General features: G+C 36.8%; 1 protein-coding gene across 1 annotated transcript in view; it reads left to right on the top strand.

The window, feature by feature from the left end:
* The window catches only part of nme7 (NME/NM23 family member 7), a 24,890-nt gene continuing 10,566 nt past the window's right edge, over window positions 1-14,324 (top strand). Inside the window, exons 1-10 of the mRNA XM_061030476.1 lie at window positions 1-130; window positions 1,311-1,412; window positions 1,706-1,872; window positions 3,135-3,245; window positions 5,273-5,323; window positions 5,527-5,734; window positions 5,852-5,957; window positions 11,653-11,717; window positions 12,252-12,320; window positions 12,552-12,653. Coding sequence (XP_060886459.1) covers window positions 128-130; window positions 1,311-1,412; window positions 1,706-1,872; window positions 3,135-3,245; window positions 5,273-5,323; window positions 5,527-5,734; window positions 5,852-5,957; window positions 11,653-11,717; window positions 12,252-12,320; window positions 12,552-12,653 — 984 coding nt within the window. The 5' untranslated portion in view covers window positions 1-127. The remainder of the gene's footprint in view (window positions 131-1,310; window positions 1,413-1,705; window positions 1,873-3,134; window positions 3,246-5,272; window positions 5,324-5,526; window positions 5,735-5,851; window positions 5,958-11,652; window positions 11,718-12,251; window positions 12,321-12,551; window positions 12,654-14,324) is intronic.

Consider the following 14,324-nt stretch of genomic DNA (forward strand, 5'->3'; position numbering starts at 1 on the left):
ATGTTCCCTGAACGCATCTCAACTTGTCACTACAGTTACTATAGCAACGCTGAATTACCCGGGATAGCTAACGTTGGCCACATGAAAACAGTGTTGTGGACATATAAACGTTGTTAGTATTTTAAAAATGGTGAGTAAATATTTTTCTGTTTAATAACAGTGTTACGAACAAGCACTGTTCGTCCGAGAGAAAATGCAAAGCAAAACTAAAACTAACGAATAACTGTTTGCTAACGTGTGCATAGCAAACACAGGTTAGCAGTTAGCATAGCGTTAGCATATCCCTCTACTTTAACCAGCATGGTATATGTTAATAACTTTGTCATTTTGGAGTAGAAAAATAAAGTGTTGAGCAATTTAGAGCAGGCATTTAGTTAGGGCTGAGCGATATGGACCAACAATCATGTCTTTATATTGTTTAGTTGAAGTGTGTTTATAAATCTTGTAATTTTCCTGGCTCAGTCATTTTAAAGTCAAATCAACATGAGCCAAATGTCACACAGGCACTACTTTAACTTTTTAACTTCTATACTTTTAAACTGCTAATCCCTTTTGTTTGACAAAGTGAATACGATCAGATATCAATTCTTACTGGGGTAACAGTGAAGTATTCACTGTAATTTAATACCATCTCTTTGTTTCTAAGCTGTCAGTCTAAGAAGTCATTTTAAGAGCTACCACTTATGTAGAAATGAATCATATCATTTTAGCAAGCTAAATGAGTCCATTTTGGCGTAGTCATACACAGCAGCATGCACAGCTTTGTCAGGTCCAACATAATCAGTGACCTCAAGAAGGTTTTTCCCCTCCTAGCCATTTAAAAATGACATTTATTTGTTTTAATCAAGGACTGGATCTGTTGTAACCAGTTCATAACTCGTTTAGCATAGGTTTATTTAGCGTCTTTTTAATTTTATAGTAATATTATGCAATAAATGTGATATGTATTACATTTAAATGTCAAGTCATTGACTTCGGCCACTTGCAGTGCAATTGTGAGGCTTTTCAACAAAACTGCTTCATATCACCAGCGGCACATGCACCACAGTTTGGGAACCCTATGCAAAAATCATACATTGAAAAACAGGTATCAACCAAATAGAAGTTTGAGGGCAGTCTGTGTACTTTGTCTTTGCTGTTTGTTGGTGCAAAACCATTTCATTTTTATCTACATCTAAAGATGAAAAAAATGTATTGATACAGTTTCATAGCTCTATGGTTACAAATGAGATTATGGTTTCCTTATGATATTTTAAAGCATGGATTTATTCTACACCTCCTAGCATCTTTTGATTTGTTTCCTTTATCAGGAGGATCGCTTTGCCTTTCTTACTGAATGGTACGACCCAACTGCTGCTCTCCTGCGGCGCTACCAACTGTTCTACTACCCCAAAGATAGCTCAGTGGAAATGGTAGGCTTTTACTTCTTGAATTATATTTGTTATTGTTCTGTTGGCTGCTTCAATTTTTTTCTCCCTTAATTAAAGCAAATATTGTGTGATTAGAATTCATCAAGCTTTGTAGCCTCAGAATCCTTTGGATTTTTAGGCTTCAAAGATAAAATAAATAAACTACGTTTTGGTGCCAGTGCTTAGAGCAAATGGAAAAATGTCCCTATTTATATATGCAATGCAGACTGTTCAAATAGTTTCACAGCAATCACTTGAGTTGTTATAAACCACCAACATGTTTTTTTTATTTGCAGTTTGATGTAAAAAATCAGAGAATATTTTTGAGAAGGACAAAATACGATGACCTCCATCAAGAGGATCTGTTTGTTGGGAATCGAGTGAATGTGTTCTCACGACAGCTGAATTTGATCGACTATGGAGATCAGTACACAGCAAACAAACTTGGCAGCAAAAAAGAAAGGTAAGATATTAGGTTGTGTGATATAGTGAGTTTCAACGTTAAGGTTGGTGAAGAGAAAGTTGTTGACTTTTATAATTATCATTGAATTCTTGAATTCAGACATATTTAACTCTTTTGCTTATTCCAGCTTCTTAAATGTGAAGATTGCTAACCTTTTTGACACAATGGCTTTTGGACTTGCTGGTTTCATCACAAATTAAAATATTCCGCCCAGATATAATTATTATTATAAACCAAATCATTAGTGATAGGAATTCTGACTATTTTTAGTGATCCAGATATCTCATTTGGCACTATTTCTGCTTTTACTTTATCAGCCAAATCCTTCATATATTTGACCTACAATTGAAATGTGTTCATATTTTTTATTTATCCTAATTATACAAGTTTGTATAATTTCAGAATAAAACTATTTTACATGATGTTTGGTAAAAAAAACAAAAAACAATGTAATATCATCGAGCACTAGTCTTCATGTGAATTGAAATGGTTATTTTTGCCAAATGCTGAAAATGATAGTTTCACTTCTAACACCTAACACAGCGCAACTGCTGGTCTACTGTATTTAAATAAAATAAATGACGTGTATTGGCCCTATGGCTTAGTGGTTTGGGGAAAGATCATCCCTTTTTTCTTTTGTGTTTTAAATAACAACAAAATGGGAAATAAAGGAAACTAGGAGCCGACTCCAGTAATTTACTTAAAGGAGCCAACTCATTTAGGAACAAGACATCACTAAAAACAATGATGTTTGAAAAAATAACTAAACAAGCTTTACAAGGCTAGCATACCTTCAGTATTGCAACTTTACCTTCTCGTTGACACTATTTGATTTCTTCCCAATACATAGTACAACAACGTACCCAAAACATTACAAAATGCATCAAAATGTCCCAACCCGTCTTTACAACCTTCGTCTGATAGTTTCAGGAGGTTAAACACTAGATTTTGATACAAAATGATCTCAAAACTGATGTAATTCTCCATGATTAACTCTTGATTTCTGCCTGAGCATATGCGTGATATTTTCTGTTTATTAACCTTTTTTTTAAATCTATTTTACTATGTCAGTCACTAAAGTACTTTGAAAAACTAAGGGTGCTCTAAATCTGCTCTATCTTTTTTTGGCTTGACCAGACTTGATCGGAAGTGCTCATCAATTGAAGTGTTTCTGTTGTGCTCTCTGATCTTGGCACATTGCCTCTTGCAGGCTTACTTGTCAGACATGATCAATTTCTAAATGTGTCTCTCTATGTTTGCAGAACACTTGCCTTGATAAAGCCGGATGTATTGACAAAGATTGGAGACGTCCTTGAATTGATTTACTCCTCCAACCTGATTGTGACCAAAGCCAAAATGACAAAGCTAACATGGTAAGGTCAAAGCCTCCTCATAATATATCATATCAGACAAACTCTAGTCAAAGAGTCAGGCAAAGGCAGTTTGGTGCCAGTTGTCCTCACAATAACAGATGGATGACTCTGTTTTCTCTCACACACATTGTGAACATATGGCATGCTGAGTGGCAGAGTGGCAGACGGGGTTGGCATTTAATTAATGGTTTTATCAGGTGCCCATTCATGCTGAAATAATATTATCAGTCTTATCTCAGTCTAAAAGTACAAAAAGCAATTATGCTTTTATAGATTTGATGTTTTGTCACAATTGAAAAATGGATTGGGTTTTGTAGCAATTCAAATTATTTGACTAGTATTACTTATTTAAAAGCATGAGATAGATCAACCAAGGCAGAAGTCCCCAAATGCAGTCTCTCTCCCTGAAACCAAAAACAAAGCCTCTCTTTATTTATGATAACGATATAGTAGGTGCATTTCAAAAATCCATACGTGGATGTGCCAGAAGTTATTATTTTTGCCCCCAAAAGAAAAAAAAGTTGAATCTATAACACTCAAATACAAATCGAGCTGGAAATCTGCACATCATGATGGAGTCCGATCTTAACAGCTACATAACGACCATAACATTCAGCCTTTGAACACCTTCAAAATAAAACAAGAACTCAAGGATTCCTGTCCAAACAAAATACAAAAAAATGTATTTATTTTGAGTCAGCTTGGTTGTAATGAAGTTTCACAGGTCTTAAAATAAAAAATAATAATCAGACAGATTGAACTCTTACAGAGTCCTGTCCTTAAATCATTTTTAAAGTCATGTTTCTTGTCTCTAAACACTCAATGGTCTTTGGCCGAAATACATCTTTTTTTGTTGGAACTCAAGGAATTCAGACCCTTCAGGTCTTGTGGGACAGGTTCTTTTAATCCATGCAAGAACAAGCAGCCTTAAGTCTCTATGCTCCCTATCTGTGGAATAAGCGTTATGAATAGGAGTTGTGGTAAAACAAAAAGCTCATTGGAATCTGGCTCAAAACAAAATATTTTTGTTTAACTTTTCAATGAATTAGATGCCTAACTAATTTTCTTTTCCATCTCAAACTATGTCAAGCTTGCTATGCTTCTTGTTTTAGTGTCTCTAAGATGCAGTAGAATTGTTTCAGTCATTTCTTGTTTTTATTTATTTTTTCTATTCCTGTGCAAAACACAATAGCCTTGTGTCTGAGTAGTTCAAATTCTGTTCCCCAGATCTAGAGATACAATTCTTGGGGACCAATCTATAAGGCTCTTTTTTTATTTTATGTTGGCTTAAAAGTCAAATTTGATCAAACTGAGTCATACACATGTAGTTGACATATGGAGGCTGGCTATTAAGCCTGACTATTTATTTTTAAGACTGGTACAGATACCCAATTTCAAGGGAAAAATTCACAAATTCACCCAGATTTTACAGATATGACTAAAACAATTTCCCAAAAGTCCTGAGAAGGCTGCTTTTTAAAACAAATTATTTTAAATAAAGAATATGAAACATTATGTTACATTGTTATACACTCTCAATTAAACCTAGTATGGACCATCATCCGCTCAGCTGTGCATCTGTTGAGTCAGAGCATGCTCCACTGGACAAACTACAATGATACTGAAACGTATCATATGCATATTTATAATATATACAGTATGTGTTCGGGACTCTAAAAAACCTGCCTAAAAATGTGTATATTTTTAACTGTTGAATTCAAAAAAGCAAAATTACAATTTAAAATTATAGATTTCACCAAGAATATGCTGAAAACAGTGGATATGAGGTTGTTAATTTTTTGTAATAATATGGTTTATTATTTCAGTACTGTCACTTCAGAACCACATTTTCCCCAAACTATTACCAAATGTATATCTTGCACACCAAGTGCATTCAGGAAAGAAGTGGCAGAGATTTATCAGCTGCTTTCAATGTCCTTTTCAGTAGTGTAGTACAAAGTGTTCACATGTAATATCTGAGATAATTTGGACACTCATTAACTTCATGCTTTGTGGTTTTCTTACAGGAGCCAAGCGGCAGACTTCTATGCAGAACATCAGTCAAAGCCTTTCTTTAAGTGAGTGTGTGTAAATAATTAGCCAGACTCGAGCAGGTGTGAGCCAACAGAGCACAATTCTGGTATCCAGCCACCATCATTAACAGAGACCTGTGCATTATGACATTGTGGTGACATTTGAACATGTTTTATACGGCTGACCTACAGCGGATAGAAATTCCACTAATATGGATGAATTACTCCATTATTGCTCCCTTTTGCAGTAACCTGGTGCAGTTTCTGTCCTCGGGCCCTGTGGTTGCCATGGAGCTGATGGGTGATGAGGCCATGTCTATCTGGAGGAGGCTCCTGGGACCTGCAGACTCCGCTGTGGCACGGAAGGAGGCGCCGCTGAGTGTCCGTGCCCAGTTTGGAACAGATGGCATCAAAAATGTTGGACACGGTTCTGACTCAGTTGCTGCAGCAGCAAGAGTAAGACAATTAAGCTAGCCTATTAGCCTCAGTCATGTTTATGCACATGCTTACATCCCATGCTTCACAGTCATAGAAGGATTGTGAATGATAGTCTGTTTTATTGTGTTTCATCAGGAGCTTGAATTTTTTTTCCCATCTACAATTGGCCACGGTCCCTCAAATACGGCCATCTATACAGACTGCACATGCTGCATCATCAAACCTCATGCCATATCAGAAGGTAGGATACATAGACCTACAAATATCAATACTATCAATACACCTAGTCCTCTTGAATGATCTATAGTTTTGCTGATAGATCTGCAGATATTTGGCTGATATCCCCAAATGTGAATCCCTTTCTAACAGACTATAAAACACAGAAAACTGTGCTTGCAATGATTTTTTTAAAATGGATGTAATTCCATAGTTTGTCCAGCAGAGTGTCCACCATTGCAAAAGTTAACAACACTCCTGGTATTTTCTCCAGCACATGTTGCAGAGCATCATCCATTGAGCAGATAGTGGTTTGAACTTTAATTGGTTGACATGTAGTATAGTAACAGCAAAACTCTTTAATACAGTTATTGGTTTAAGAGATAGAAAGAAGCCTTCTGGGTACCTTTGCAGAGCTATACCTGTGAAAAAAAATTACCAAAGGGTCCGTTTTCCAGCCCAGCTCAAAATTCACATGAATGTTTGCCATTTATAAATTGATACAGGCTTTGGTCTTAAACATTTGATATCATTTGAAATAGTCTATTTTATCTATCAGAGGCTTTGATCTTGGTATTTTCAATCTTTTGATACATTTAGTTGCAGAGACTTGTATCATTGTTTCTCGCTTACCACTCACTGGCAATGTGTTTGTGTCACAAAGAGGCACAACATGGTTTCCAAATGTGGCTTTGGATTTTTCCAAATCCCTGCACTGATCCCTCTTGGTGGAGCATGCCTCTAGAGCTCTGACCTGTGAAATGTGAAATTCTCTGGACAGAGCTGTACGCACAGAGAAAGTTGTTGACTGAGGAGAGTCCTGCTCTGGTTGTCCTGGACAGATAAGCTCAAAGGCGGTTCACTCAATAAACAAGAACACCATGGTCCCCAATAAATTAAATTAATTGTTCTTGCTGATTAGATTTTAATGGCCCATCCAAAATATTTTTTTTATCTGATTCAGAAGAGGTTTATTTTGGTACATCCTGTTTTCCTGGATGTATTTGTGCCTTTTTGTTCTCTTTTTCAGGCCTCGACAGCAGCATGTCTTGTAATGTTGATAATCTGACAAGATGGATATGCACATTAGCCTCAGCTGCACTTTCTTGTTGTTGTTTTTTTCCTAACATGTTAAAATCGGATGGTCACTTGCACCAGCATGTTAGAATTGTCATATTGAGAATGTTAGCATGCTGGCGCCATTATCGAGCTTCCACCCTAATATGTATATAAGAAGGGGGCGTTGAGTTTGACATTTTGGCTGGGGCCGTCTTGATTTTGGCTCTATATTTGGACGAGAGTAGAAACACTTTGATGAGCCTCTATTCTGGTTGATTGGCAGGTCCTTGTGGTCACAACTTGTCAATCTCAGTTAGCCCCACCCTAAAGCTAAAGTATTGTCTATTATTCTAGATTATTATTCTAATTTAGAGCAAAATTCACAAAATAAACATTATTTTGTGTTAGTCTTAAGTGCCATCAGTCCTCCTTATGCAACATATGTAGTCACCCCCTGTTGGCCATTAGGATAAAGTGCAGGTATGAAGCATTTCTGCACTGGCTTTATCATGACACCAAGAAGCTATCCAACCTTTTAATTATTTTAGATTCATTTTTATGCCTTTATTAGAGAGACAGGACAATGGATAGAGAACGAAATCAGGGAGAGAGAGAGAGTGGGGAATGTGGGAAAGGAGTCACAGGTCAGGATTGAACCCAGGCCACGCGCTTCAAGGGACAACAGCCTCTGTATATGGGGCGTACAGACTAACCACTTGGCCACTGCCGCCCCTATCCAACCTTTTTATATACATAAAGCCTGCCAAAGCCTTACATGTTGCTAGATTTGTTATGACATTACAGACATTTTTAATTGAGACATTATCGCTAGCAAATGAGTTTACAAGGGGACATCAGAAAGGAAGCAACATGATTAAAATGACTTAGCAGAAAAAGGTCCATTAATACAAGTAGTACTTTTTTTTGTCCCCACTTGTTAAACCATCGTCATGGCAGGAAATTCTGACATTTTGTTAAAATAACTAATATCAGAGGTAGATGTGTGAGGACCCATCTTTTATAACTTTTTATCACACCTTAAAGAAATAAAGCTGTCATTAATGTTTTTACAGCTGAGCTTTTTCCTGCAATAACAAGTTAAACTATCTGCCGTGAGAATGCTCTATGAGAGAAGAACCGTTGAAAAAAACAACAACCTTGGTTCAGACATGTTTTGATTTGCTGCAGGGCAAAATTGAGCAACTGTCGACTAACAATCAGCTGCGGAATCAAAATCCTCCAAACCTAAATGCATTTTTATGAATGTTTTGATAACTGCTAGTAGTTATGGGTGTGGGTTATCATTCATTCTTTACACTGCAGCAGAGGTGTTGTCATTTTATTTTGTACCTCAAATTCTCTCTCGTGACTTCTCAACTTGTGTCTTCCTTTGATGTTTAACAGTTATGCTGCATGTGGATTCATAGAGCTGTTTTTTTAGTTCTCCTGTAATTCTGTTTTTTATACTCTTGTAAAAATTAAATAAATATTTAAAAATTTCTACAGAAGGTTATATCTGAGCTTTCATGGCCACACACAAAGTCAGCCCACAGATTTCTCTGTGCTCTCTCTCTCTCTGGTCTAACAGATACGTAATATGTATTTGCTTGCAACACATAACCTTTCAAACAGGTTGTGCTTTTTACAAGGGCTGTAAGGAAATATCTGTACACTTTAGTATTGCAATATTCTGTTTCCATTCTAAAAAAATCTTGATAGATTTGATTTTTTCATGCATATATTCCTTTGCTCAAACTGCACAGTACAGTATATACTGTATAAAACCTACTAGTGTTGTAGTCAAGAAGACCACAATAACCAAGACCAAGACAAACCCGAGACCAGAGTGCTCCGAGATCGAGACAAGACCAAGACATTTCAGGGTCCAAACCGAGTCAAGACCAAGACCATGCATATCACTGAAAAACCATCATCTTGTGTTTAGGGGGCGTGTCATTCATTCTTTTAAAAAGGGAATATAATGGTAGTATTATGCAGTATGATATTGTATTAGTATACTATAGGTTATCATAAAGGAGAGTCTTGCTTATATGTAGCAGTACTCTCTACAGTATTATTACATTTTTTATGAAAACTTTCTTAACACAATTACTGCAGCAACATCTTCAGATGTTCCAGAGGTAAAGAGATGGTGTTTTATTTACCAAAATGTCACCCAAGTCCTGCTGAACACAATGGATTTCTGATTCCATTTAGGGTGATAAACTAGCCGTGTTTTATGTCAACAATTACTTGTTTGATCAGTTGGTCACAAGTTGCATGCGTTTTGAGTGTCTGGCCTCCAGGCATACATCTGCCAGACTCAGTTCATTGTCAGTCCACTTTGAAATAATAGTCTTAAAGAAAGTCCAACTACAAACTAAAAAGGTTACATAAAACTAAAAACAAGGACGACATGTCCGTGTTTGTATTTTTTTTATTTATGCCTGATTACAAGGATGTTAATTTGTATAGTTTAAAGGGTCAAAGATTGCTCTTATTATAGTTCTGTCTCTGTTTTGATGTGACATCAGAATATTTGTCTTTATACATGAAGGGGTTTGGCCAACAGAGCCTCGACTGGAAATGTCAGTCAGTCCAAGCTGGCTTTGATTTCCATTAAGGATCACTTATGAGGCCAAATTATGCTGCAGCTACGTGTTCAGGGCACAGCCAATCACAGAGATGACAAAGGACGTTGTGACTGAAAATCCACACAGACATGACTGGAATAGAGAAGCTTCTGTTGCCAGGCACCCAGAATAGGATCTCCTAGCAACAGCACCAGCTGCTTTTGGGAGCTGTGTTGAGTGTGTACCTATCCTAGGCAGACTGCAGCCTGGGGAGGTCACAGAGGACTCAGGAGGTGGTTACTTACCTAATGCATGAACAAATGAGCTGAGACGGAACTATTACACAAATAAGAGATGAATCATGACTTGCTATGACACCATACTGAACAGCACCATTTCCCTCAGCATTATTTAGAATAAAGGGAGAATGTAGACCAGTCGTGTCCCGCCTGGCGAGTACACGACGGACTGCTTTTATCAGAATAGCAGACTGAGATTATGAGACTGGCGCCCTCTTTCAATTACATGTGTCTGCAGCAGTCTGACCTTCACTGTCACTGGAGCACCTTCGTCATTGTGTCTACCATTTCTACAATAATGTACGGCCACAGTGACGAGAGGTGCAGCTCTGTATATCGCTCTCTGAAGTGTTGATTGTGTGGTAAAATATAATGTCTCCTCTCCTCTAATAGGCGGGACAAGCTTAAGACAATCTCACTGTTCTCTCGCCAAGGGAGATACTACAATCTCAGGTCGTTGTAACATTTGATGAAGTTTGTCACAATAGGAACACATTCAGTGATAATATCTCTAGTTATTAAATATTAATAAGAGATGTGTGTTATTGCTGTGATCTTGTGACTCCAGCTACAGAAATGATTAAGTCATTGTCACATTGGAGAATGTAATGATGCACGGGCTAGTACTAGTGCTCGACTGAAATATCACTTTGCTGATTTTATGGGCTGGTTTGTGCCTATCACAGATATATTGGTATAAAGGTTGTCAAAATGTGCTATACTTCGATGCTCTTATTTACCATATGTACCACACAGCTCTGTTATTTTATTATTTAAAAATATATTTATTAAACAATACATCTATTGGGGCACTTGTGGACTAGCGGTTGGTGTGCGCCCCATGTACAGAGGCTTAGACCTCGAGAGCGGGCCGCCCAGGTTCAAATCTGACCTGTGGTTCCTTTCCCGCATGTCATTCCCCAAACTATCTCAATCTCTAGGTTTCTGACATCCACTGTCCTAAAATAAAGTCATAAAAAGCCCAGAAAATAAATCTTAAAAAAAAATTAATCTATTAGATAAGATAGGCTTAGGAAAGGAATTTATCAATCAAAAAATGAAGGGAAACTCCTGCACAGTCTGTACCAAGTCGTTAAAATGTTTTGTGCAATTCAGACGATGTGCATGAGTTTGCTTGCAATTTTTAATGAACGAAAAAAAAAAATAACCCAATATTTGGTGCAGAGGACTTATTTTTTTGTTGCCGTGGTATCATAACAGGCATTGATATTTTATATCTGAACTTTTATCTAAAATTGGTTAACAATTTATAATAAGTGTAGACTTTACAAAAAAGTGGAGATTTCCTCTCTTTGTTTCAAAACCGAAGTCAAAGCGCAAGTTCTTTACACCTGCATTCCTTTGAATGACCAGCAGGGGGTGCATCCACTGTTTGGAAAAAATAAGTTACTTGGGACCATATGAGAAAATAATCCTACTTAGTAACATGGTTATTACCATGGTTAACATTTTCTGAAAAGTCATTATGTAAACAATGATAGCACTAAAAATAGACTGTAAAGCAGGTTATGCTTTGGGATGTGAGCTTTAAAACTCATTCTTTAACTGTGTTATTTGTTAAAGATAGCAGCTATTTAAGCTTCTATTGGTGGTCATGTTGGTGAAAAAAACAGAAATCCTTATTATTGGCCATCATACCATTTAAACTATATTTACCTGCTCTTAGATCAGTCTTGATCTTACATATATGTGTGCAATGTATATGGTTAATCTGTGATAAATTAGCTCTAAAACAACCCACAGCTGATCATCATTCATGTGTTCATAGGACTAGCTGGGAAGATCCTGAACTCCATATCTGCTGCTGGATTTGAAATTTCAGCCCTGCAGATGGTAACATTTTACCCTTTTTTCTTTTGTTCTTCAAAATCTACATTAATAATAATTATTATTAATAATAATAATATATGATATATTAATGAAACGTTTTAATGAGTGAGCTCATATGCCCGTATATCGAGGCTTTACTCATGTAACTAATATGAGCAATGTATCCAATCTCTCCCATCCAATCCGTCCTCCTTATTGAAGAGTGAGCATCACAGCTGAAGACAGTGACCTCTTACAATCCATTTGTTTGCCACATGAGATGTGATGCATTCTGGGTAATAGGACAAAAATCAATCAGTGGGGGTCTCATCACTTTAACCACATGCAGACTGTGATGTTCATTTATACAAATACAATAAGTGCATTCATGCTGTGCCTCTGTTTCGATTAAATTAATTCATATCCTTATATGTTAGTATATTAGTTATTCATTTTGTCATGGATTTGTTGCCGTAATTCAGAGCAGATAGATTATGTGAACAGTTTCAGTTTGACTAAGGAAACCTGTATTTAATCACATATATTTCTTTCACACAGTTCAATGTTGACCGGGCAAATGCAGAGGAGTTCTATGAGGTCTACAAAGGTGTCGTCACAGAGTATCCTGTGAGTATAAACACACCGTTGTTGTACCATCATAGCAGGTACCTGTATCAAAGCTCTGTCAGGTTGTTACTTTAGCTGATAAGAACACAAACACTGCCTAATCTTTTGTTAACATCTAGGAAAGTGTCAGAACCTCACAGATTATGTTCACAACCAGGAGTTTGGAGATGAGTTGTTGTGTATTTACATTATCAGTTGAATTCTTTATTGAAGTTTGGTCTCTCCCTGCAGAATATGGTGACTGAGCAGTGTTCTGGACCCTGCATGGTTCTGGAGATCACTGGCACCGACGCACCGAAGACATTCAGAGATTTCTGTGGGCCTACAGATCCAGTGAGTCAAAGATATAAAATACTTTCATTATTATCCACAATATATTTTATACATAAAGCCTATCAAACAAGAAAAATGCCAATGTTTAATGCGGTTGAAAATCAATCCATTATCTGAAAATGATTATGCATCCATCATTCTCCAGTTTAACAAATGCCAAAGAAAAGTTTGGAGAAATGCCATTTTCTTACACAACTCAAAATGACCATTTTGTTCTGTAAATATAAGATAACACATCAAACTCGAAAATACAACAAAACAGGGCTTAAAAAAGGAACATGTTTGTAGTCATATCATATTATACAAGATGAATAAAAATATAAATAAATCAACTTATAATACAGTTCTTAATGAATACCTTAGAAAACTCCATGAACGTACCAGGACTCTTGAATCACTTACACATGTAATGAACTCAACGTCGTCGAACACGGACTATAGTGAGAGCTATCATTATAACTATTAATGTTTGTCACTGCAGAGAAATGTTGAAATCTAACACATGAAAAGTGAGGACCTATGTTGTTGTGAATTACTCAAAGATCCTCTAAGAATGTGTTTAATATTTCTGACTTTATCTTATTTAAAAACGCTTTAACTTTGAGTTATTTCATTGTTTCGCCAAAAGATTGACAAAGGGGATTAAATCAAATCCTAATTCAATTCAGTGAGTTGATATTTTGCTGAAGAAACACAAAAAGGGTGTCTGGGTTGTTCTATATGTGGCTTACTACTAAGAGTGTGTTAAAGATGTATTTACAGGACATGATGGGCAACTCCAATTTGTGTGTGTAGGATTTCAAGGACACTAGTTATATGTTGTGCAACAAGGGCTCCACATCCTGAGAGTTATTCTAATATTTGGACCAACACATTTTTTCTTGCACTCTAAAAATTAATTGTTATGTGCCCTGCAGTTAGTAGTTATCAGTAGTTTTTTATGTTTCAAGCAAAGTGGATACAGTTTCCGTTTGAAATCATGCCACTTCATATTTACCGTGAAGTCAATTAGGATGACTGAACAGATTATCTTGCCTAACACGTATTTTGACTGAGAAGGAAAAAAATCACAAGTTGGCCTTGTTTGGAATAAGGTATAATTTTAGTGGAGCTGTTAACATGGAATAATACTTAAATAATACTTCATACTTATTTCTGTTTAAATGCTGGATGAACTAATGAATTAACCAATCACCCTGCCCCCTCAGGTATAAAAGTGACTTCTCCCTACTTAGTTCTTTAAGAACATTTTAAAGGTCACATATTATGCAAACTACACTTTACCATGTTTTATAAATACTAATATGTGTTCCCAGTCGGTCTACAAACCCCCCAATCCTGAGAAAAGTTCGTCCTCTATGTCTTTTGCCTTCTCCATTTTTCACAAAATGTGTGCTCAAACAGGCTGCAGGAGGTTTTCCCTTCGTGGCGTCACAAAGGGCAGTAACCCCTCCTCCAAGTTAGTGACACTCCCACAGCTAGGTGTTTGTTCTGCCCCTTGCCTTCTCACTGTAAACAATAGGGCATGGAGCAAGAAAGGCAGAGCAACCCTGGCTCTTCCAGAGAGGGGGTGTGGTCAGACACAGCGCATTTACATTTAAAGCTACAGTCACAGAAACAGCCTGTTCTGAGCAGAGCTGAAATAGAGGGGTTTAGAGACATGATAAAATA

Source organism: Labrus mixtus, chromosome 3 (assembly GCF_963584025.1).
Source record: "Labrus mixtus chromosome 3, fLabMix1.1, whole genome shotgun sequence".
Classification (NCBI taxonomy): Eukaryota; Metazoa; Chordata; class Actinopteri; order Labriformes; family Labridae; genus Labrus; species Labrus mixtus.